This window comes from Barbatula barbatula (assembly GCF_947034865.1).
Source record: "Barbatula barbatula genome assembly, chromosome: 16".
Lineage (NCBI taxonomy): Eukaryota > Metazoa > Chordata > Actinopteri > Cypriniformes > Nemacheilidae > Barbatula > Barbatula barbatula.
In genome coordinates, this window is record NC_136779.1 from 22,336,828 (window position 1) to 22,358,936 (window position 22,109).

General features: G+C 40.2%; 1 protein-coding gene across 2 annotated transcripts; it reads right to left on the reverse strand.

The window, feature by feature from the left end:
* Positions 1–6,693: 6,693 nt before the first annotated feature.
* Positions 6,694–18,828, reverse strand: rhobtb1 (Rho related BTB domain containing 1). 2 transcript variants are annotated; one of them, XM_079475767.1, is made up of 10 exons: positions 18,693–18,828; positions 16,757–16,952; positions 16,534–16,637; positions 13,307–13,492; positions 12,225–13,183; positions 11,970–12,088; positions 10,348–10,498; positions 9,422–9,510; positions 8,941–9,046; positions 6,694–8,805 (listed from the first exon to the last, which is right to left on the reverse strand). In XM_079475767.1, the coding sequence occupies exons 2-10, from the start codon at positions 16,934–16,936 to the stop codon at positions 8,636–8,638; spliced, it is 2,064 nt and encodes a 687-aa protein (XP_079331893.1). In that variant the 5' UTR covers positions 16,937–16,952; positions 18,693–18,828; the 3' UTR covers positions 6,694–8,635. The 2 variants fall into 2 exon arrangements, with proteins under 2 accessions (XP_079331893.1, XP_079331894.1); XM_079475768.1 differs by having other exon boundaries at positions 16,757–16,981; positions 18,693–18,817.
* Between the last annotated feature and the right edge of the window lie 3,281 nt (positions 18,829–22,109).

Below are 22,109 nucleotides of genomic sequence, written 5' to 3' on the forward strand. Positions count from 1 at the left end.
TGTCGAGATCTCTTGGCTGATTGGTCTCCCGTGAACACAATATCCTCGTGCAATTGGCACGATGGAGTCCCTACAGTAGGTACTTAACCAGAATGATCCTCCGCCATCGCCGTCTCCACGGCCGAAATTCTTCCACATGCACTAATAATAATTCACTTCTTGAATGAATGGCAAGGCTCAACGTGAGACGGCGCTCTCGCAATTCACCAGTTATCTGGAGCCTGCACTTTAAAAGAGATATTCAGCTCTTTGTTACTTCTCACACACATACAGTATATATATATCGTATTTGCCTCTTTAAAAAAACATGCATTTTTTTAATAATAAGGTGATTTATTTATATATATATATATATATATATATATATATATTTCAATGTTCAATGTTAAACGTGTTGTCTTCTCAAGCTTAACATAGTCAACTTGTCAAAAAACGTTTATTTCTGTGCTCGATACACTCCCCCAGTATTCGTACAGGTTTTGGAACGTTTTTTTCGAACATGAAAAATCGTTACATAACAACTTTTCTCAGTCCCTTATTGGACAATTCTCCCGGGAAAGAATGCGGCACGTCCACGCATCAACCGTGGAGAGCGGAAGAAGGAGTATGTACACATGAGAGAGAGAGAGAGAGAGAGAGATAGAGCACTATGTTAGCGAAGTTCAGCTGTGTTGTTTGTTCACTGCATTTGGTTGATGGATGTTATATTATCGGTGGATATAACGCTGGATTTCGACAGCGCTAAAAGATTCTGGACATGAACCGCACCCGGTAAATCAAACTGATGTCTGTGTTTTCATGGCAATGTGTGCTCAAGTGCTTAGTTCCCCCCCACAGATGTTGCATGTTTTCGGAGTAATGGTACAGCTATATCTGTCTTGTATAAATGTGATCAAACTAAAGACTCTGCGGATATTTGACACTATTCCATAAGTACTCAAGATTAACATACGATATACAGAAACTGTCTGAGTTATGGCTGCTTTAAAGACTAATAAATTATTTATTTATTATTGTGTATTTTAAATATCATAAAGTCTACTACTGTTTTGCTACAATAACAGTACACAGAAGAATAGATTTATCAGCTGTCATCGTGTTCGTCAAAAATGATTTCTTTTCATATTTTATCAAATTCATATATATATAAGATGAGGAAACATTACATTTGTTTTTCACAGTCCACAACTAAATTTAGGGGCTTTTGCTTTTGGAAAAGTTTTACTTTTTATTTTTAGTTCAGGTTACCTCCTGCTTCTGCTGGAAGAAATCGGCCCAACACTTCAGCAAAAACTCAAAAGAGGTGTCTATTGAGAAGGTGCTGTATTGATAAAGAAGATATGAAAACATGTAATTGCTTGTCATTTAAATGAGAGGTCATTACTGTGTTTTAATTTATAAAATGAAATATTAAAATCATTTAATATGTTACGTAAATTAGGAGCATTACGAATATAAAAAAGCATATTTCTAATTTTAAAAGCATGCTGTCACGAGCACGCCAGACTCCATCCAATCACAAGCACCACGCGCAACGTCACCTGAATACTAATCACCCACACCTGCAAATCATCATCACCTCATCACCATCAGCATTTAAACCCCACACTAACCTCCAGTCACTGTCCGATCTCGTTTGTATTGCACAAGCCCCAAGGACTCTACAGCACAACGTACCTGGTTATCGTCTCCATCGTCTCCATCGTCTCCATCGTCTCCATCGTCTCCATCGTCTCCATCGTCTCCATCGTCTCCATCGTCTCCATCGTCTCCATCGTCTCCATCGTCTCCATCGTCTCCATCGTCTCCATCGTCTCCATCGTCTCCATCGTCTCCATCGTCTCCATCGTCTCCATCGTCTCCATCGTCTCCATCGTCTCCATCGTCTCCATCGTCTCCATCGTCTCCATCGTCTCCATCGTCTCCATCGTCTCCATCGTCTCCATCGTCTCCATCGTCTCCATCGTCTCCATCGTCTCCATCGTCTCCATCGTCTCCATCGTCTCCATCGTCTCCATCGTCTCCATCGTCTCCATCGTCTCCATCGTCTCCATCGTCTCCATCGTCTCCATCGTCTCCATCGTCTCCATCGTCTCCATCGTCTCCATCGTCTCCATCGTCTCCATCGTCTCCATCGTCTCCATCGTCTCCATCGTCTCCATCGTCTCCATCGTCTCCATCGTCTCCATCGTCTCCATCGTCTCCAGTATTTCCCAAGCATCATATCATCCTGCATTCCGGTTTCACGTATCTGTTAATAAACCACCCGTATTTTGTATATGTTGATCTCTGTGTCTTGTGTCCGTAACACATGCAGCCTACTGACATGGAGAGAATTAAAACAATTCAATGCAAACATTTGGACGTTTAATGACCGTTGAAAAGACGTCAGTCCGACACGTCCCGTCACGGTTCAAAAATAGTTCCAAAATGAAGGTTGAACGCTCGTCCCTGGACGTCCAAATTTGTCCTCTTGTGGATTATTATTAGGTGTGTAGCTGCTTAATGTAAGCGTCTATATAAGCCTGTGTTTCATATAATCACACACCACTGTGTAACATTGTGTAAGGCAAGGAAGTGCGTCTTAAAGTTTCCTAAAAAGGTCAAAAACCGGTCCAGTCTGACCTGAACGTCTATAAAAGGTTTTAATCACGTGTACATCACAAACAATAACACATTATTGGTGGACTTAGGCAAAAATAAGTGTTTTCATTTATCACAGTAGATTTTATAGTGAACATCACATTTTTGAATTGTCTTCCATTTGTTAAACAGCAACTATATACTTACTATAGGGTTTGGTTTAGGGTTAGTCACATGTAACTATGCATCATTTATAGTTAATACTAGTTAATACATGTAAAATAAAGTGTTACCAATAATTGTATGTCAATAAAAGTTACCAATAACACTAGAAGTAACTTGTTTAAGGGTAGCAAAGGCACCTGAAGAGTACTGCATTCCATACGTAGATTATGAATCTGTATTTTCAATCAAAATATATTTGGGATCATTTGTGTGAGTGCACATTTTGTTGTGGTGCGATCTGTTTTCATTATTGTACAGAACATGCTAATAATTGCACTAAGTACGTGCCTGCTGTGAGTCACAGTGATCGGCCCGGCCGGGCTTTATTGAGCGTTTCTTTAAAAAAGTTTAAAAATCTTTTCTTGTTCTCGTGAGCTCAGTCTCGTGGAATAAGTGTCTCGTCACATCCCTAATAATTTCTCATTTATTAACACACACAATCTTGACCTCTTCACCTTACATTAACTACTCAAATATTCTGCACATGTGAATGAGTTACTGCATGTTTCTGTATTTGACCAAACGTTTATATTTGATGGTGCCAGTATTTTTTGCCTCATAGGAAGTTCCAGGAATTGTTTTCAGTACATTAGATTGCATTCTTCAGGCGTGTAAGTGTTTTGGGTGTCTGTATATCACATATGAAACCAAAGTTATTTTGTGGTTGCCATAGTTTTAAAACCAGTAAGTAACCATGGTTTTCATTTCTCACAAGGGACATAGGATCAAAGGATTCAATGTTCTCTTTGTCAGCAGTCGTCTGTGGTTTATCTAATGGCACTATTGTGAACAGTACGTCTGACTGCCGATCCATGTCAGATTATCAAGGTTTTATTAATGTGTGGATTTCACATTGTGACCATTAACAAAAACATTTGTGCTTTAATTTAGTGTTCTTTTTCATTTAAAGTCAGCTCTATGGGATTCAAATCTATATTTCTTTCTAATGCATTTTTCCCATTCATTTCATGTTCACGTCATGTTTATTAGTATAACACTTTATGACTGTAAAATCTAAAGGTGTGTCTTAGTCTGTGGTTTTTATGCAGAATGTTGTCATGAAAGCGCATGTTTGAGCAGGCACAGAGCAGTTACAAAAGTCTTATTCATCCAATTTTACTTTGTTTACTATACCGACTTAAATATTTCTTCTGCATTTTAAGTCATCTAAGTTTGTTAACTTAAACATGTTCAGTGTCATATAAAGACACTTTTCAAGAAATTTCCAAAAATGCTAAACTGAAACTGAAACTGTAACATCAGCTTCATTATTCTTATGATATGGTCAGTGTGTGTTCTCACACAAAAACAAACGTTGGTTTTAAATGTCAGGAAAACATAAAATACCTTCACTGGCACTCGTGCTCTTTAAGGGCAGATCATGTTTATACAGACACAATGTTTGTTATTATTAATTCATGTGGATGTCATATAAAGGAACGTTAAGGAAGTTTCCTCTCAGATTAAGAATTTACACTGAGATCTGCTGAACGGATGCTGGACATGAATAATGCGTTTCTCTTTAAACTAATGCTTATCAATGACCCGTAGGTCTACATTATAGCTAGAAGAAGAATCGAACTCAAAACTCCTTTCCACTTTGACTTCATACATAAGAAAATTCTTTAATGCATTTACAAAAAGCCATTTCGGGGCTATATTCAGATTTTGTTTTTCTACATCATTTACAGTTTTAAGCCCAGTCATGTGATGCGATTTCGTGTTTTCCCATATCTTTGGTGTGTTACAAGTTGTTTGTGCGTATATATTAGACACGTAAAATTGCCAAATTTAAAGTCTCAAAACAAATGTTTTATTTAAAAGTGGAGGCTCACTCAAGATTAAACGCCTCGTCCAAACACCCCCCCCACATTTCTACGTCAGTTCGTGAGAAGAACGAAGGCTATTTCTAAAAAGTTGGGCCAACTTTGTAAGGACAGTGTGCAGCTTCTCACTCACATCCTGTAAGTACATTTTCATTATTAAAGAAATTGAGACTGACTTTTCAAACGTAAGCCTTTTGTCGGTCCTACGATCACAAATGCAGTAAATGGTTTGATATTTACGAAGCTGAATCCATCTGGAGCCTCGTGTCCTCTGGCTGTTCTCCTCTGCACCGTGATGCTACACGACAAAAGTCAATATAACTCATTATGTTCAGTATGATATTTAGCCATCCAATATGACCCCTTTAAACGTTATTTGTGCCATCAGTTCAGTAACATCATATGCCCACCAGATGGCATCATACGATTAACAAGAGAGACGGTATAATAAGGACTTAACTAATAAAAATAACATGTATTATTGTAAAAAAAGACACTGAAACTTTTTACAGGCATGAAATATAGATATGACTTCATCACTGGATTTTAAATTAATTTCAATGATCAAGCAAATGAAGACCAAGAAAGGTAAATGTGTGTGTGTGTGTGTTTGCGTGCGTGTTGAAGTATGACATTGACACACTGTGCTTGTCTATGAATAGCAGCAGTAAGTATCTATTGATTGTCCTGAATGGGGTGACGGTAACTAAATATTCATGAAACACTGTCCACACCACTCTTATAAATAGAATATAAAAGTCTCCTTCTGTTCACTCACAGCAGCGTCCTGCTCATAGTCAAGATGATGGACACACACCAACGTCATTGATCAAATCATTTCTTATAGTGTTAAATATGGGAAGGAATTCAAATACACAACAAAATGTTGAAGTTCAGAGCAAAATAATGTAACTTTTGTGAAAAATGACCTGGAGACAAACAACATGTGTGTGTGAAGCTCTTACCAAACTAGACTCAGACTTTATCCGTCTAAACTTCACAAATGTATTCTTGATGTGTTCTTGATATTCTAATCAACACTGAAATGAATCCTGAACCGTTTGTTAAGTAAAATTGTTACAAATGTGAATATGACGTCACTTTTAACTCTGTAAGAGATCTTTAAGAGAACCCTGTTTACTATGTAAAAACATGTACAGACATTGAAAATATTGGCGGGATATTTACATTAACACTGTTCAATGTGATGCATTTTATATGGAACAGTTGGCGAGGATAGCATGAATTTAACCTCAAATAAATATTTGAATACATCTAAAATAAACCTTTTTTGTTTTAAATAATACTGTGTTAATATCTTTCACGATTGTTTTTTAAAACATATGGGTGACTCTGTATATTTTCCTTTTTTCCAGCCTCAATCTTTGAATCATCATCATCTAGTAAACCTCTTATGTGCTTGAATCTTTCTACCACATGTCCTTACTTCTAGCTCGATGGAAAGTGTCTCAGCAGCATGTGATATTCCAGTCCCAGCGTCTGTCAGGCAACAGCATTAGCTGGATCCTAAACTGACACACAAAGCTTTCACACATTCCATTTGCGTACAAGTCAGGTTATATAATCAGATTTGAGCTGAAGCTCTGCAGAGATCTGGCTGTGACGGATGACTGTGTTGTTGGAGGATTAGGTTGAGATCAAAGAGTCATGCAAACAGACACAAGGATGTCCCATGATTTCTGAGGAGCAATGCGCCAATTTAAGGTAGTATTGCTGAAAAATATTGTTTTATTACATGTGATTGGACAACCACGTTTCTAAAGGTGGCTACTGTACACTACTGTACACAACACTAAGAGTGATTCAACACTACTGTACACGACACTAAGAGTGATTCAACACTACTGTACACAACACTAAGAGTGATTCAACACTACTGTACACAACACTAAGAGTGACTCAACACTACTGTACACAACACAAAGAGTGACTCAACACTACTGTACACAACACTAAGAGCGATTCAACACTACTGTACACAACACTAAGAGTGATGCTGGAGGGTGAGGTGCATTATAAAGGACAATAACACATTTTTCAAATTAAAATCAATAATTTATTCAACAATATTCCATTTAAAAAAATAATAAATGAAATACATCAATAAACAAAGAAAGAACATTTAAGATAATGACCAGCAAGATCGAAGGCATTTAAACAGCAGGAACCAAATGATCCAGCCATTTGGTTTGTAGCAGCTAACAACAATTTCTTCAAAACCACTGACATTTGAGTGCCATCGTCTACATATTGCTTTGGTCAACTCAAGATTGATCTACATTACTAATTGCTAAACACTATGATTTTTCTTCAAGTATGAATATTCCCTCTTTATTACTGTAATAGGCAGGAAACCGTTCATCAGGTCTCATTTAAGATACATTGACACCAAGTGTTTGGTGAAGGAAACATCCTCACATTCTCAGAGACTGCAGAACATTCTTTATCCTACCGTGAAACATTAACATACATTTTCATTAAAGGACACAACTGATGAAATCATTGTATCTTTTGCTACTATGACAATCTTTTGAGGTGTAAATAAAGTTACAATCCACTACAGTACATACGTATTTAACTTCTAGCACAACAATGTGTGGTGAATGTATAATATGTACTACATGAGAAGTGATTACATTTTTGATCTCTTATTTATGTTTGTTTACCCTGAACTAAGCCACGGTGCTGTTAGCCCTTCTAATATCAGCCAACGTGTTGTGTGTGAGTAATGATTGACACTACACTACAACACACAGAAGAGTCGAGAGAGAAATAAAGTGGAACTTGCGGTTGACTGTAGTGAGAGGAGCACTAATGTCACGTCATGTTCTCGTGAATCTGCTGGATTCATTTGGACAGAAGCAAGTCGTTCCAGCAATGCAGCACATGTACATCTTGCCTCAATATATTGAAACAATATTATTTCAAATGGAAATCTTCATCGTAAAGTTACAATCTTCTGTCTTGGAAACTGTCAGTGTTTAAGAAATCTTTTCAAACAGATGTTGTCTTTTTATTATTATTTAAATAAATATTTAGATTTTTTGTCATCATCTCTAGATGACACTTGATGAATTCTGAGATGTTTTACAGCATTATTTGGTTTGTTTTAATCTCTTACAAGTTTGGAAAAGATTATTTGTGAAATGTTGGTATTTCCTCAGCTAAGCTTATCTTCAGTTATTTCCTGATCATTTTGTTGAACAATCTAGTTGACATGAATCAAGTTTACTGAAAGGGCCTGAGCTTGACCAGAGCATACGTCTGGGTGTACACAAACTACAAGTCAAGCAAATGATGATTATTATTATTATGATTTACAGAGTTCATAAAGTACTGCTTGACGTGAATGAGCCGGTTATTGTGTTCCTGTGTTAAGCTCTTAGAAACACATCACAACATTAGACTCCAGTCTACAGTGAACACAAAGCTCAAGTGCTGTTGGTTTTTGGTGAGTTTTTCATAAACGGGTCTGACACAGTACCCAATATTTCTCTGAACACAGAACTGTACAATTACATGATCAATGTGCTCAGATTTAGTGTCATAGTAAAGCATTTACTTGTCCGTTTGGATAACCTCATTGAACAGTTTGTAGGAACACAAATATGTACAGTGTATTTATAGAGATATATATAGCACCTAAGTGAATAAATAAAGACGTGAAAACCAGATTTCCAAATCGTATTACTGCTGTACGCGTTCTAACGCCTTTCACAGAACATGTCATTGCTGGGTAAGGACAGAAACTCAGTGTAACGTGTCACTAAAATTGACATTTTGTCATTCGTCGTGGCACGGCTGGTTAGAATCACTGAGAGAAATATTAGATGAGCATCTGGCTTATAACACCACCTCCAGCGGTTCATTTACTGATTGGACACCGACATTGTGCTTGAAAGCCATATGATGTGGCCGATTTCATCAAAAAGAGAGAAAGAAAGTAAAACAGACAGACAAGAGGCTCTTTTTGAAAGGACTCAAGCCACAGCGGGAGATGATCTCCAGAAACACCATCGACGTCGTGAGTGATGTTTATTCAACACAATGTCCTCCTTCTCTCTCTCTTTCTTCACTCTCTGATAGTGATCCTCCTCTTTCAGATACCACACCGGAGGCCAGCGGCACTTCTCAAAATACAGCTGGTTCTCTGTTCACACACACACACATTAACAACACACTTAAACTCTACAGGTCAATTATCATGCAATCATTCCAATGATGTTTATTCTCTGTGATTTTTCTTCGACACTCATGCTATGAATGGGTCAGAAACAGTGTTTACCGGCTGATCTGGACTTGATCTCTTTGCGGTAGGTGGCACATATTCTGTTGTAATGGGTGCAGATGTGATGTAAGCACCACGCCGCCAGCTGACTGGCGTTATGAAACTGAACAAACAACAGAACACAAACTCATGTACACAGTAGAATGAATAAACACAGGAAACATACGTTTTTATAAGATTTGTAATGATTTGAGCGTTTTTTGAACAAAGCACTTTGTTTGTATAACATATGATCATGGAATGTTGTCATGTGAAATGTAATGAATCACTGCTGTATAAATTCTCATTTAAAGTGAAAATAACTTTTGCAATTCATGTTTTACAGTGATTTAGATTTTTGTGCTCTCTAAAAGCAGAGGCTCTGTTCCTACTTATGATATACATTACAGTATATATTCATATATATATATATATTTTTTTTTTTGTGGCGCCATAAAAGTTGGCTGAAAATGAAATGGATACAGATGGTTGAATGTACCTGAGCGAGCTCCAGAAAGTTAAGTACCTCTCCATCTATATCCTGACCTGCTTTAGATGCTTTTACGAAGTCGCTCACGGCGTATTGCTCTGTGGAAAGAAAACATCCAAGCATGTTCAATCTAGTGTTTCTCATTTAATTTGTTTTACTGTGCAGTGTTTACACGCTATTCAGCACTGAAATGAGGAATTCTCTTATATCTCTTGCATGCTGTCAGTGTATACTCCATCCAGATCCTTGAGATCGGAAAACCAAAACCTACTTGTTATTGTAAGAACGAACTATAAATGAAAGGGGCTTTCTCCTGACCGGTCACAAACTTTGGAACGATCCCCCTCCGCTGGTCAGATCGGCGAAGTCATTGCCTATGTTTAAGGCCCTGCTAAAAGCCCACTTATTAAACTTATCCCGGGGGTCTGTATGATGAGGGTGGATCAGTTGTCAGTCGTTGGAAAGCTTTTACGATGCCTTGTTTGTTTGTTTATTTTGTATGTGATTGTTTGATGTGTATTATTATTGTAAAGCACCTTGGAAAACGACTGTTGAATAAATAAGAAAGAAAGAATTAGTCGAGGCCATTTCTTAGTAAATACTGATATGCAGTTCATTTGATTCATCAATCATTTGAAATCAAGCTTAATTTATCCACAAGCCCAATATTGTGATGTTCCTTCAGCCTCTAGACTGTGTCTGTGTGCCGCGTGAGGTCAGAGATGATTTCAGCCTGTCAGCAGCACGTCTTTAGATGACGCTCATAGGACAGATTGCAGCGTGTGCCACACGGAGCTCTGCGGGGACGCTGGCTTTGATTTGGCAACTTGACATCACTGGTTGCTAGGCAACACAGAACGGAAGGGCAGAAACTAAGGCCCTGTGGCCACGCATCTTTGTCCTGCGCTTGGTCAATGTGTGTACAGGGCTCTCACCTGTCAGGGCGATGAGGCGAGGAAGGCACAGTCTGTTGGCCAGGGCGATGAGCTCCATCGGGTCCAGGTCTGCCATGGGCGACAGCTGATTGGTGTAGAGATACTCCAGCACAGCCTGCATACACACCCTGCTGGTGTTAGGGAATGACACCTGACCAACACACACAGACGAGACAGAGATTAAGCAGCCGTGGTAAAAACGGTAAAAAAGGATCTCAAGCCAGGAACAGAAATCAGGTCGCAGGAGGAGCGGTTGATCTGTGTCCGAGTGCTGCCACTAAGCTTTGGTCATGAATATGTGTTCTGGCTGGGACGTCCTGTTTAAACAAATACAAACTGTTGTTTTGGTGGCATGGAAGCGAATGAATTGAAAGTGAACTTGAGACAGCTTACGTGCGCTATACTGAAATAGGACATGATTCAGACTGGATAGTTCATGAGGAAGGATTCAGGGCAAGCTGTTTATCCATCTAAAAAGAAAGAGATTGTGTCCTGAAAAAGAAAGTCATTTGTAAGATGGTGCAAGCTTTAAAGAAATCTAAAGGCAACCCAGAACATGAATTATTATAGCTAAACAGGGTTGATTAAGATTTTCTGTTGAATTTAACGACTGCTCATAGTAGTTGGAAACGATTACGTTTAACTGGCATTTCTATATGATAGCATGAGTTCTGTCATGTCTGTGATCAGCTGATCTCGTCTTTAATCTATCACTGGTCCAGCATCACTCCAGTAAGCAGGACACGCACATACACGCTGCTACGTGACGCATTACATAATACTGCTGAAGGACGAGTTTAGGAGACTGTGATGTGTGTCGTCTGAGCTTTTGCCGCAACAAAAAGAGGATTTCAGTGAGCAATACGGACTCAAGGCAGAAAGTAGGACGTTCCCAAAATAAAGCTGTTCCAAATGTTACACAGGCATGAAATGTCAGAGCACTAAGACAAACAAAAGACTGGCCGCCATCATCTGTGCACCGGTCCCTTGTGCAAAGAGAGAAACAGATCTGTGTCTCTGAATGACGTCTGCTCTTCCTCCTGACGGAAGAAACTCAACCTGCCTTATCCACCTGTTAACAAGGATATTAATCAAGCAAAGGTCCCATTAGATTAGACCAACAAAACACTCGACAGAGAAAACACACATTGTCATTCAATGAATTATGACTGTAAATTGTGAATGATGATTGTAAAGTTGTCAGTATTACACAGATTACGAAAGCAAGCATTCGATTAAATGTTAAATAAAAAATGACTTAAATTACAGAGACGTTTGTTTGTGTTCTTATTACCAATGTTGATGTACTTCAACTTTATATTCTGTCAAAAAGATCCACCCAATTACACAAGAAGCAGATGCAGAACATTATGTCCTCCAAAAGTCATAAGAGCTCATAGATCACTCATGCAAGAAACAAGCACCGGCACTGAGGTTTCTAACGATTGAATGCAATTTGTTGTCAAGCGAGTGTGTTTGTGTATTTAAGCATACTGTACTGTACAGCATGACCTTGAACGATCTGTCTTAAATCCTTCAGACTTTATTGATTGATGCTTAAGGAGAAAATAAACTCCTCAGAGGTGTAAGCGGAGCTTATTTAACGCTGTTTTCACACTCACCTCGTCGTTCGCGCTCTCCATGAAAGAGCCGCCAAATAAAGCAGCCATCCAATCACAGCTGGAGATCAGCAGAGGCTTGTGAGCGTTAATAGTCCCATCATCCAACCTGAACACCACATCTGCACACACAGTCAAACCATAAACAAACATGTGTACAAACCTGTCCTCGCTTTCATTGAGTTGGTCATTCTCATCAATCAGTTTACACTCCCATCAGACCCTATCAACGCACATGATAGACAGATGTTACAGTACCTGTGAAATTATTCTTGGCGAGACACTCTTTGATTCGATTGGCCTTTCTTACATGGAACGCCTTGGTGATCTCCTGATTCATGAAAGCTTCATTGTTCGTGATGTTCTCCACCATCATCCTAAGGTCAAACACCTCCAGGATCTCTGCAATCTGGGCGATCTTCATCAGGTCCTTCTCCTTTTCATCCAGCTCACCCGTGTAGAGAAAGCGCAGGACGGCACTGAAGGGTCCGTACTGGATGGAGTGATCCATCTTCACCACGGTCATGGGGGCCGGCGAACCCGTGACCGGGTTGATCACGCTCTCTTTGTGGATGCTGTAGAAAGCCTTGCTCCAGGAGGCCAGAGACAGTCTGGTGCGCCGGTGCGTCCCACTGAGACACATCGTCTTGAGGGTCCCGTCACTCTTGGACGTCCTGAGCGAGCAAGGCGAAAGGTTGGGCAGAACCGCCACGTCCTCTTCTGTGTCCAGGCTAAGGGTGCGCATGAGTTGATCCCGTCCGTGGCGCTCGGTCACCACCAAGCACTGGGACTCATCGGAGAAGTCCATTTGAAACAGATCGAAAAATTTGGAGGATGAGGTAGACAGGTAGATCCTATGAGCAAACAAGTGGATGTGTTCCTGAACGACGAACATGATGTCAGCACACAGAGGGGTCTCCAGCAGCTGCCTTGGGCCATCTCGGTTTCTGGCAGGGCACTCTGGGATCTTTATGAGCGGTGGAGGGGCTTTGGGAGGCAGAAATGGTGCTTGCAGCAGTGGCTTTTGGACCCTCCTCAGGTGGGACTTCCAGAATTGCAGGTGACGTCTGGAGATGAGGGCTGCTCGGATGGCATTGTCAAAGATATCCTTGATGCCAAACTGGTCGAAGACGCTCGTCTCGTAATATGGGATTCCAAGCTCCTTTGCTACCTCTCTTCCAATCTCTGGAGGCAAAATATCTCCAGGTTTAATGGGTCTGTAAGAGACAGATCAGGTTGGTATGTCATTTGAGCTCAACAAGACAGAGGAACATTTATGCATCTGACAGCTGCATTTGTACAAAGTGACTTGCGGTGTACCCTGAGTCTCCAGTCAGTACCTTGATAATGGTCGGCGAGCTCGATTGACTGCCTCCAGATCAGCGTAGCGCAGGTCCAACTGGCAACCCACCAAGATGACAGGTGTCCGCGGACAGAAGTGCTTGATTTCCATGTTCCACATGGTTTTAACGTGGTGTAGAGAGTTTGGATTGGCGATGGAAAAGCAGAGCACGACAACGTCAGACCTTTGGGTGTGAAATATAAGAAGTGCATCAATTAACAAGCCGATTTCACCCCATCCTTTAAACAACACAAGACACCACATAATACGCATGCTAACAGAGTTCTTAGCCAAGAGCGTTGAAAGCGGCAACACCGCAGTCCTTCAGTGTTTGGTGGACATGCATAAGAGGAACCCGCAATCTCAATGCCAGTCTGACATTGACCAACAGCACGCAAAAAGATTGCCTTCAGTTTACATACAAGACCTCTCAGATGACTGATGACCAAGACTATAAACTCCATTGGCAATGCTTTTTTAGCTGCCTCTGTGAGAAATCCCACAAACATGATCAACAAAAAAAAAACAGAACAAAACAAAAGCACGCATAGGATGACATGCACAAATTTTGGCGTACATTCCTGGTTAGTACAACGTCTATCCTGGGGAGGGGCAGGGGGGAAACACCGGTCACCACTAAAGTGAATAATCTACCATCGTCACCCGTTTTCCATCGTCCACAAAAGGAATCGTGCATTTCTTGCTGACCGGGCAAGCAAAGGTCTAAGCTAGCACACCACATGGTTGAACTGGCAGTGCAAAGATTTATGGAGATTCTAGCAGGCTTGAAAACTTACAGTGTCTCTCTTATGATTCACAGGCTTGCATAAAGATCATAGGAGCCCTACAAACAAAAAGAGGCAAAAAACAATGCTACATAATAATTTGCCGTTTTAAGTCAGCAAAGCATTTGAGTTTTGGGAAGTTCTGTCTGAATACACAACAAAATTATCATGATGCTTGTTGGACGTGAGGCTGATGATATAAGAAGACTTCAAAGTCTCTCCAGGAGTCTCAGTGATGGCTTACCAACCAAACGTCTCTGGGCAAAATGGGGCTATTGGCAGATCATCCAAGTGCTGCACCCCAGAGACAATCCTGTGGTAAAACTGGTAAAACATTCAGCATTTTGTGGGGCAATGCGGAAACAATTCACCATCACGATAACTCAAAGACTCTCATTTCCAACCCCGCACATGAGAGCAGTCTGGTCTATTATAGCAGCAATGAACTTTATTAACATGAGAGTAAAACCCTCAACATGTCATTCATGAGCTCCTTCAGACTTCAGATTTATAATAATAATAATTCGTTACATTTATATAGCGCTTTTCTGCATTCTTAAAGCGCTTTACATTGAGGGGGGAATCTCCTCAACCACCACCAACGTGCAGCATACACCTGGATGATGGGACTGCAACCATATTGCGCCAGAATGCCCACCACACAGCAGCTTATTGGTGCAGAAGAGACAGAGTTACGAAGTCAATTAGTACATATGGGGATGATTAGGAGGCCATGATGTATAGAGGCGAATGGGCGAATTTGGCCAGGATGCCGGGGTTAGACCCCTACTCTTATTCGTAGGACATCCTGGGATTTTTTAATGACCCCAGAGAATCAGGACCTCTCATCCGAAGGACGGACTAAATTGACTTTGTGCAACTCTGTTTCTTCTTGTTTATCACTAAAAACAAGACGATCTCTGTCAGCTCAGGCTGTGCATTAAATTCACTTGATCTAAAACAGCCATTACCATATTCATATTTATTATCTCGAAACCTATTTGACATATTACTCGTACTTTTACATTGATATGAAATTTTGTTCGTACATCTCTATTGTTGGTGTGTGCTCTAAAATCAGGATGAAACGATTGGACTTCTGCTGTAGTGTTTCTTCTGAAGTCACTAGAACATGGATGTCTTGAGCTCCCTGACATTCATCTAAGCCATTGAGAACGCATCAGAATGTAGTAGAGAAGGGTCTCTGTCACAGAGGTTATTCTACAAGCCATATAAAGCTGAGCTTAAAGTGCCTTGGGTTTATTTTGAGGACACACTTGTGACGTAGAGGCGGAGACGGTCGAATCCATTTGCAGATGTTTATTAAAAGGTGATGACAAACTGAGAACAAGATGAGGATAGCTCGAAAGATGTCAAGGGTAATCCAGAATCAAAATCCATCAAGCAATAGACAGAGGCAGGCAGCAAAGGTTCACAAAAACGAGTTCAAAGTCCAAGTTCAAATACACGAGGTAAAGACAAAGCACTGCGTAACCAGAGATACAAACTGAGACAGAGGTTTGGTAAAACAATACTTGACGAAAGGGAACAGAACAGAGCAGTCCAGATAAAGGGTAGTTGAGGGTGCACAGGTGAGACTGATGAAACTATAATGAGGTGATCAGGGAAAGCAGGGAAGACTAAAAAGGCTTTTTTATTGAACACGACTGGGTCAAAGACAAGTCAAATGTGTCTGACTGAAACACTCTACAGAGTTTAGATGACTTTAGTGCCGATCAATGAGCTAAATGTTCTCCAATCTGCTCTTTGGGTCAATAAGTGAACATTCTGAAATCATTCTTAGCTTTAAAAGAGGCAAGAATCAACATGAACTTATTCGAAATCACTTGAAGACACTGGGCCTGTGTAATGTGTCATGCATGATAACACCACAGATGTGCATTTAAATATATGTGTGTATAATATAACTGGAGTTCTGTAAAAGAACAGCAATCATGTATTATAATGTGTTATGTGACTTTACAGTGGATTGAGCTCTTTCTGTGAAGATCGCACTGTAAACAGTACTCATGTTTTCTGTTTTCTATGAACGGTTCAGGAGACATGGTCAGCAAATGAGATGATATTGAATGCTGCATGCTGTGCATTCTAAGATTTATATTCACACCATCTGTAAATACAGTAAACATCAATGATGACCATACTTGATGTTAAACTGTTATTCTCTTTCGAAAATAGCAGAAATGAAAGAATGAGAAGCAGTGAGCGCCTGATGAAAGACCTCATTAAACGTGCGCTTGACACGAAAAACACAAGAAGCTCAGCCGTCATGTTCACACACGCATTCAGATGCAAATCACTCGCTGTCTGATGGCCGGACGCTTTCTATCTTGCTGCTGTTCGTGTGCTAAAGAAGTGATGGTGACTTGTGTAGCGTTAACCTGTGAAATATTCTCATGAGTGCTATAAAAAAACATACCTCCCGTAGGCGAAGCGTCTGTCTTTGTGATGGTCTCCAAAGGTGTCCCATAGCCGGAGGGACACGCTTACGTCGTCCACCACATCTCGGGAACGTTCTAAAACCTGTGAGCAGTCAAAGCATTCATCCTGTGACGCTAAAGTTGAAACCGTAGCAGATGCGAGTATCATGCTCTCATTATCTCCAGAAGTAATGTCAGATAATGGCCGGAGAGAAGATTTACCTCTTGACAGACTCTGTACTGATCGATGGCCCAGACGGTGGGTACATGAGTGGCCAGCAGCTGGTATTGCGTCAGGGTGGTGTTGCAGGCACGGGCACATATAAGACGAGTCTTCCCCACCGCATTATCTCCCACAACAACACACTTGATGGTCTCTACGTTGGGTCTTTCGTAGTCCATGCTAAACTCCAGCACCCTTCATGAGAGGAGAGTATGGTTTCTGTTCTGTATGTATGAAAACACACACACATACACACCGAGCGGAGGAGGTATTTCATTACAGGTTATTCAATCAGAAGCTATAGGGAGAAGTGACCTTGCTGTGGGTCAATGAAAGCTCGATATAATACAGGACTTTTGGTTCTTTTACATTCCTAAAACACTTGTTCTAGCTCCAGCTGGACAAAACCAAACCCACGTGCGCTTCTTTTCTCGTCTTCCACACACATCTGTAAACTGGCTCAGAGTCGAACTATTTAATATGACACAAGGGGCCCGGTTTCATAGACAAGGCTTAGCCTAAACCAGGACTGCACCTTTAACTTTTATTAAAATGCTGTAGAAGAAAAAAACAATACTGATGTGCATCTGGAGACAAAACAATGGCACTGATATGTTTTAAGACATGTCAGGGCAAGTTATTTACAGTTGCATAAACTTAGCCACTGAGTTAAGACAGCGTCCTAATAGCTATTCTCACAGACTAGGAGTTAGTTAGGACTAACCAGTCTTACTTTTCATAGCCCAATCTACCTTTATATGTTAGTGATTTAAAGAAGTTATGACCAGTCTTGAAGAATAAAATATGACGAATAACATCTAAGACTAGTCTGAGCAGTTTATGCAACTGGCCCCTGCTTAGACCGGTGGTTATAAGTGGGGTTTTTCTGCAGGGATTGGATCATTTGTAGTTATTCCTCCATGCAAAGCTTTTAAAATGACACACAACTCTTTTAATTATTGTTTTGGCTCAAAGCTCTTTGGGCTGATTCAACAAAATTAAAAGTCACATCCTCACACACATAATCAAACGCTTTCTGCCCCGCCCACTATTATAACACCTGCCCTTGACTGCACCTGACAAGTCATTTCATCACATCTTACGTTATTATGATCATACGATCAGGTTTAGATCTTAACTACACTGGAAAACAGCATCATTATTTGACTGATGTGTTCTGTAATCGCTCAAAGTTATCAGATTAACAAAGAGTAAGATACTTTCTTCTACTTTAATATGCAATTAAAGGTGGGGTGTAAATAAGCATTTAGTAAAAATCAGATTTCTCTCTCTAAAACCTTAAGAGAGCCATCATGTGCCACGGATGTAAACTTGTGAAAAACATCTTGAAGCAAAGTGTGACAGAGCTTCATTCATTCACAATCCACTCTCTTTATCAAACATGTGATCTTCTGCGTAAACATCATCATCGTGTACGTTACGCAATAGTGAAATCTCTTTATAGGAAAAAAACCACTGAGCCACTGGTATCATGTCAGAGCCTCTGAGCCTAATTCAACGTTTTCCTGGAATCAGATGAAACTGTGCTGTTCTCAGCAGACACGCAGTGTGATGAACACATAAAGCCCAGCGGAGTGTCTACAGGACTCAAGTCTGAACTTGCAGAGCCAACTAACCACAGTACACAGCCCTCTAGAGACACAGGTGCACAACCAGACAGAAACACAACATTCATTCACACCTTCAAAGACTGTGCCATTGAAAAAGAGTTTAAAGGTTATTTGACAAAACATGTTTGTTGTTTTGCAGTCGTGCATTGTTACACACAACTGTAATGCATCCAGGTACCGAATAATGTTCAATAATAATCAAGAAAAAGAAACAATGACAGCATCACTGTCTGTATTGAAGAAGGTGCACGAGAGCATCCTCCCGCTCGTTATTCTCTCAAACAAACACCCGAGTCTCACTTACCGTGTCTTCGGATGCGCGTGAGCGCGCGCGCGCGTGCGTGTGGACAGTCACTGCAGTGTTTCTGTGTTGGTGAAAGAAACTAAATCTCGTCTGTGGCTGTAGTGAAGCTGCAGGTTCATCTCCCGGGTCCCGGATTGACTTAAACCGACCCGAGCCGAGAGGAAGCGTGTCCGTGCTGCTCGCGAGAGAGAGAGAGAGAGAGAGACTCGTCACATCAGCATCAGCATCTGTCTCAAGTCGAGCCGGGCGCGCGGCCATTGTGACGTCAGCGGGCCGCTGCTATTAATAGAGCGCGGGCGTGCGCGAGTTCATTCAGGAAAACAAGGTTACGTCACAGACTGCGAGATTGACATCGTGTGCATGACAAGACAACAATTAGAGAGATTTTACACCATTAATTACCATTAATATAAACCATCATAGAATCATCTTGTGTGCCAGATAACATCACATATTGAATCCGTAACATTACAGAGACACCCTTAAAGTGTCCATACGTACAATAACCATCACAGTATAACCATTCAAATCCAGTGAAACATGTTTTCTGTTATGGCTGTGAGTCACAGCTTCACATGTGATTCCTAATATATGTTCTATGAGGCATTGTGTTGTAAATGTCCCATCAGGTTATATAAAGAAGCACCTGAAAGCTTTTACACACACTTTTATCAGATGGCAAATGACTCATCTCGGTGGTTTGCATCATTTTAGTCCAAATAAGAAGATGAACATCCGGTTATTTCAGATCTGATCTGCTGCATGTGTAAAACACACTTGTACATCATTTGTGAGTCTCTTTGGATAAAAGCGTCTGCTAAATGACTAAATGTGAATAACAGCACAGTCAGTGGATGTCAAAATAATGGATGACACTTCTGTCCTATGGCTGATTCTAGTGTCTCTTTTTGGATGAAACAGGACGCTGGGGTCTGTGTGTTTCGGGGCTCTTCTCATATCTGCATGAAGTGTGTGGTTCTCTTTCACTGTTTGCCGGTGGCAGGAACTGAACACCTGAAAGAGTTTAGGCATGCTATATAAGAAACAAGAGATATTGAAACATCAAATACCTGCGTAGCTTCTAAGAATCACTCAATTTATTCGCATAAAGGTTTTCACAAAATAATGTGTTCTTATGATGCTTTCGGCATTTCTTCTGAAACTGAGGCCGAAACGATGCTAATGAACTTGCTGTGCCATAGGGCAACGACATTTACATTTGGGTTTGGTGCTACGTGACAAACCAGACCTATTTTCAGATTTTGATCCTGTGGTAAATGGAGATAACCAGGACTAGTACTGTGGAAATCCTTCTAATCTAATAAAGCTGTTGATGTGCAGACTGTGTTGGCAGGATTGACACAGTTTGATGTTGGAGGTCGAGGATCACTGGTCACTTACACTCATGATACACGCGTGTAACAAAGACTCAGACGGGGTAGGATCCATATGCAGTTTTATTAGTCAATAAGTGCAGGCTCAACATAAAAAGCAGGCGTGGATCAGAATAACCGGGCAATATCAGAGACAGGGCTACAGACGTAGTCAAAAACTGGCAAAAGGTCAAGGCAGGCAGATAACATCAGAGGTAGGTATCCAGGTACAGCAGAGGTCAGGGGCAGGCAGAAAAGAGTCAGAAAGGGTAATACAAGGCAGGGTTCAAACACACGTAAACAATACAAGGATAATATAACGCTCAGAAATGTAGCCGGGCAAACAAGACTTCACAATGTGTTCATGGGCAGGTAGAGTTTAAATAGTCTGGTGATGATGATGATCAGGTGTGCAGTACTCAGTCCCAGCATGTGGCTTTTTGGGAAATGTAGTTCTAGAGCTAATGCGCATGAGAGTGAGACCTCCGGTGGCCGACAGCGGATTCTTCACTGGCATTCGTGACAACATCTAACATCTACATTTCATCCGATGGCCTTGTGTGTTTATGTTTATGCTTTAGACATGAATGATGTTTTTAAATGATTAACATTTTTCATGTATAATTAATTAACATAGATGAACAAACATGTGTCAAGTAGCAACCGCATAGCGATGCACTGGTTACTTACATTTCCTTCTACTTTTTATTTATAATCATATTTTTCTCTGCTCTAGCTCTAAACCAACATGGCTGAAAAAAACGACATTTATTCATCGGTATCAAGACTATGAATGACACACGCTTCATCAAAACATTCAAACATTGTGTTTCATGAGAGAATAGGTTTGGACCATCATTTTCTAGCGTCGCATGTGCTGCAGTGCATCATTTGTTCTTTTTTAAATGAATAAGACTCGTGTTGTTCCTGTGATGTGAAGTGAATATCGAGACCGCTCTATTATAATTCATCACATGTAAAGATACGAGTGAGTTGTCATGAATCTCTATAGCACTGTGCAGACACGCCTCTGAACACAAGTCACATAATCTACATCATTTCACTATGTTTTACACCGCACATGCCAAACAATGATCACTGTCTCTGTTTCAGATATCTCTCCATGCTGATGGTTCTCTGAAAACACTTTATTACATTCCAGTAAATGTACAGTAATACATACTGTAGGACTATATAAAGGTGACCCTGGGGCTAGTTGTCACACTTAGAGTTTTTTCTAAAGCATAGGCCGACTTCAAAGTTAATCAAAATTATTCTGTCATCATTTATTTCCCCTTATGTCATTGAAAACGTGTGAACACTAAAAAGGATATCATAATATTTTGAGAATATCATTTCCAAAAATGATTCTGGTTAAAATGTTTTAAACAATGTGTTAGAAACAAACAACACCATCAAAAACCATTTCTTGAAAACCAAATATTTGTGAAGCTGAACCTTTGACGGAAACGTCTTACTGACCTCTTGTGACAACTGACCCCGGTGTTCTTTGCAATGCTGCAGTAGAAAAGTACAATGCTTCTCTACCTCTCGTGCGCGTAGCACCCCCTGCTGGTACGAGACGGACAGGAAATTAATATAATTCTAAATATAAATCATAGTCTATATAAGATATATATATATATATATATATATATATATATATATATATATATAATACAATTACAAATATATTTTTGAATGTTTAAAAGAACAGTTACATTCGTTTTACTCTTTATACTAAAGTTTTACCACAAACTATGATGAATTTGTTGAGGTAAATGAAGTTATACTACAAAGAATAAGTCATTAGGTTATTAAAGTTAAACTGTTTGAATTATACGCTCGATTACATCAAATAATATATTCACAGAACAATCGGAGCGACGGTTGTAAATTGAAGCGCTGTCCTAATACAAAGATGCTCAATGTCGCCATCTAGTGTTGTTATGAGGAACCACATTGACCATCAAATTCTGTCAAACAGCGAAAGTTGTTCACTCACATTTCTTTTACACGCAATGCAAAATAAACAACGATGCAG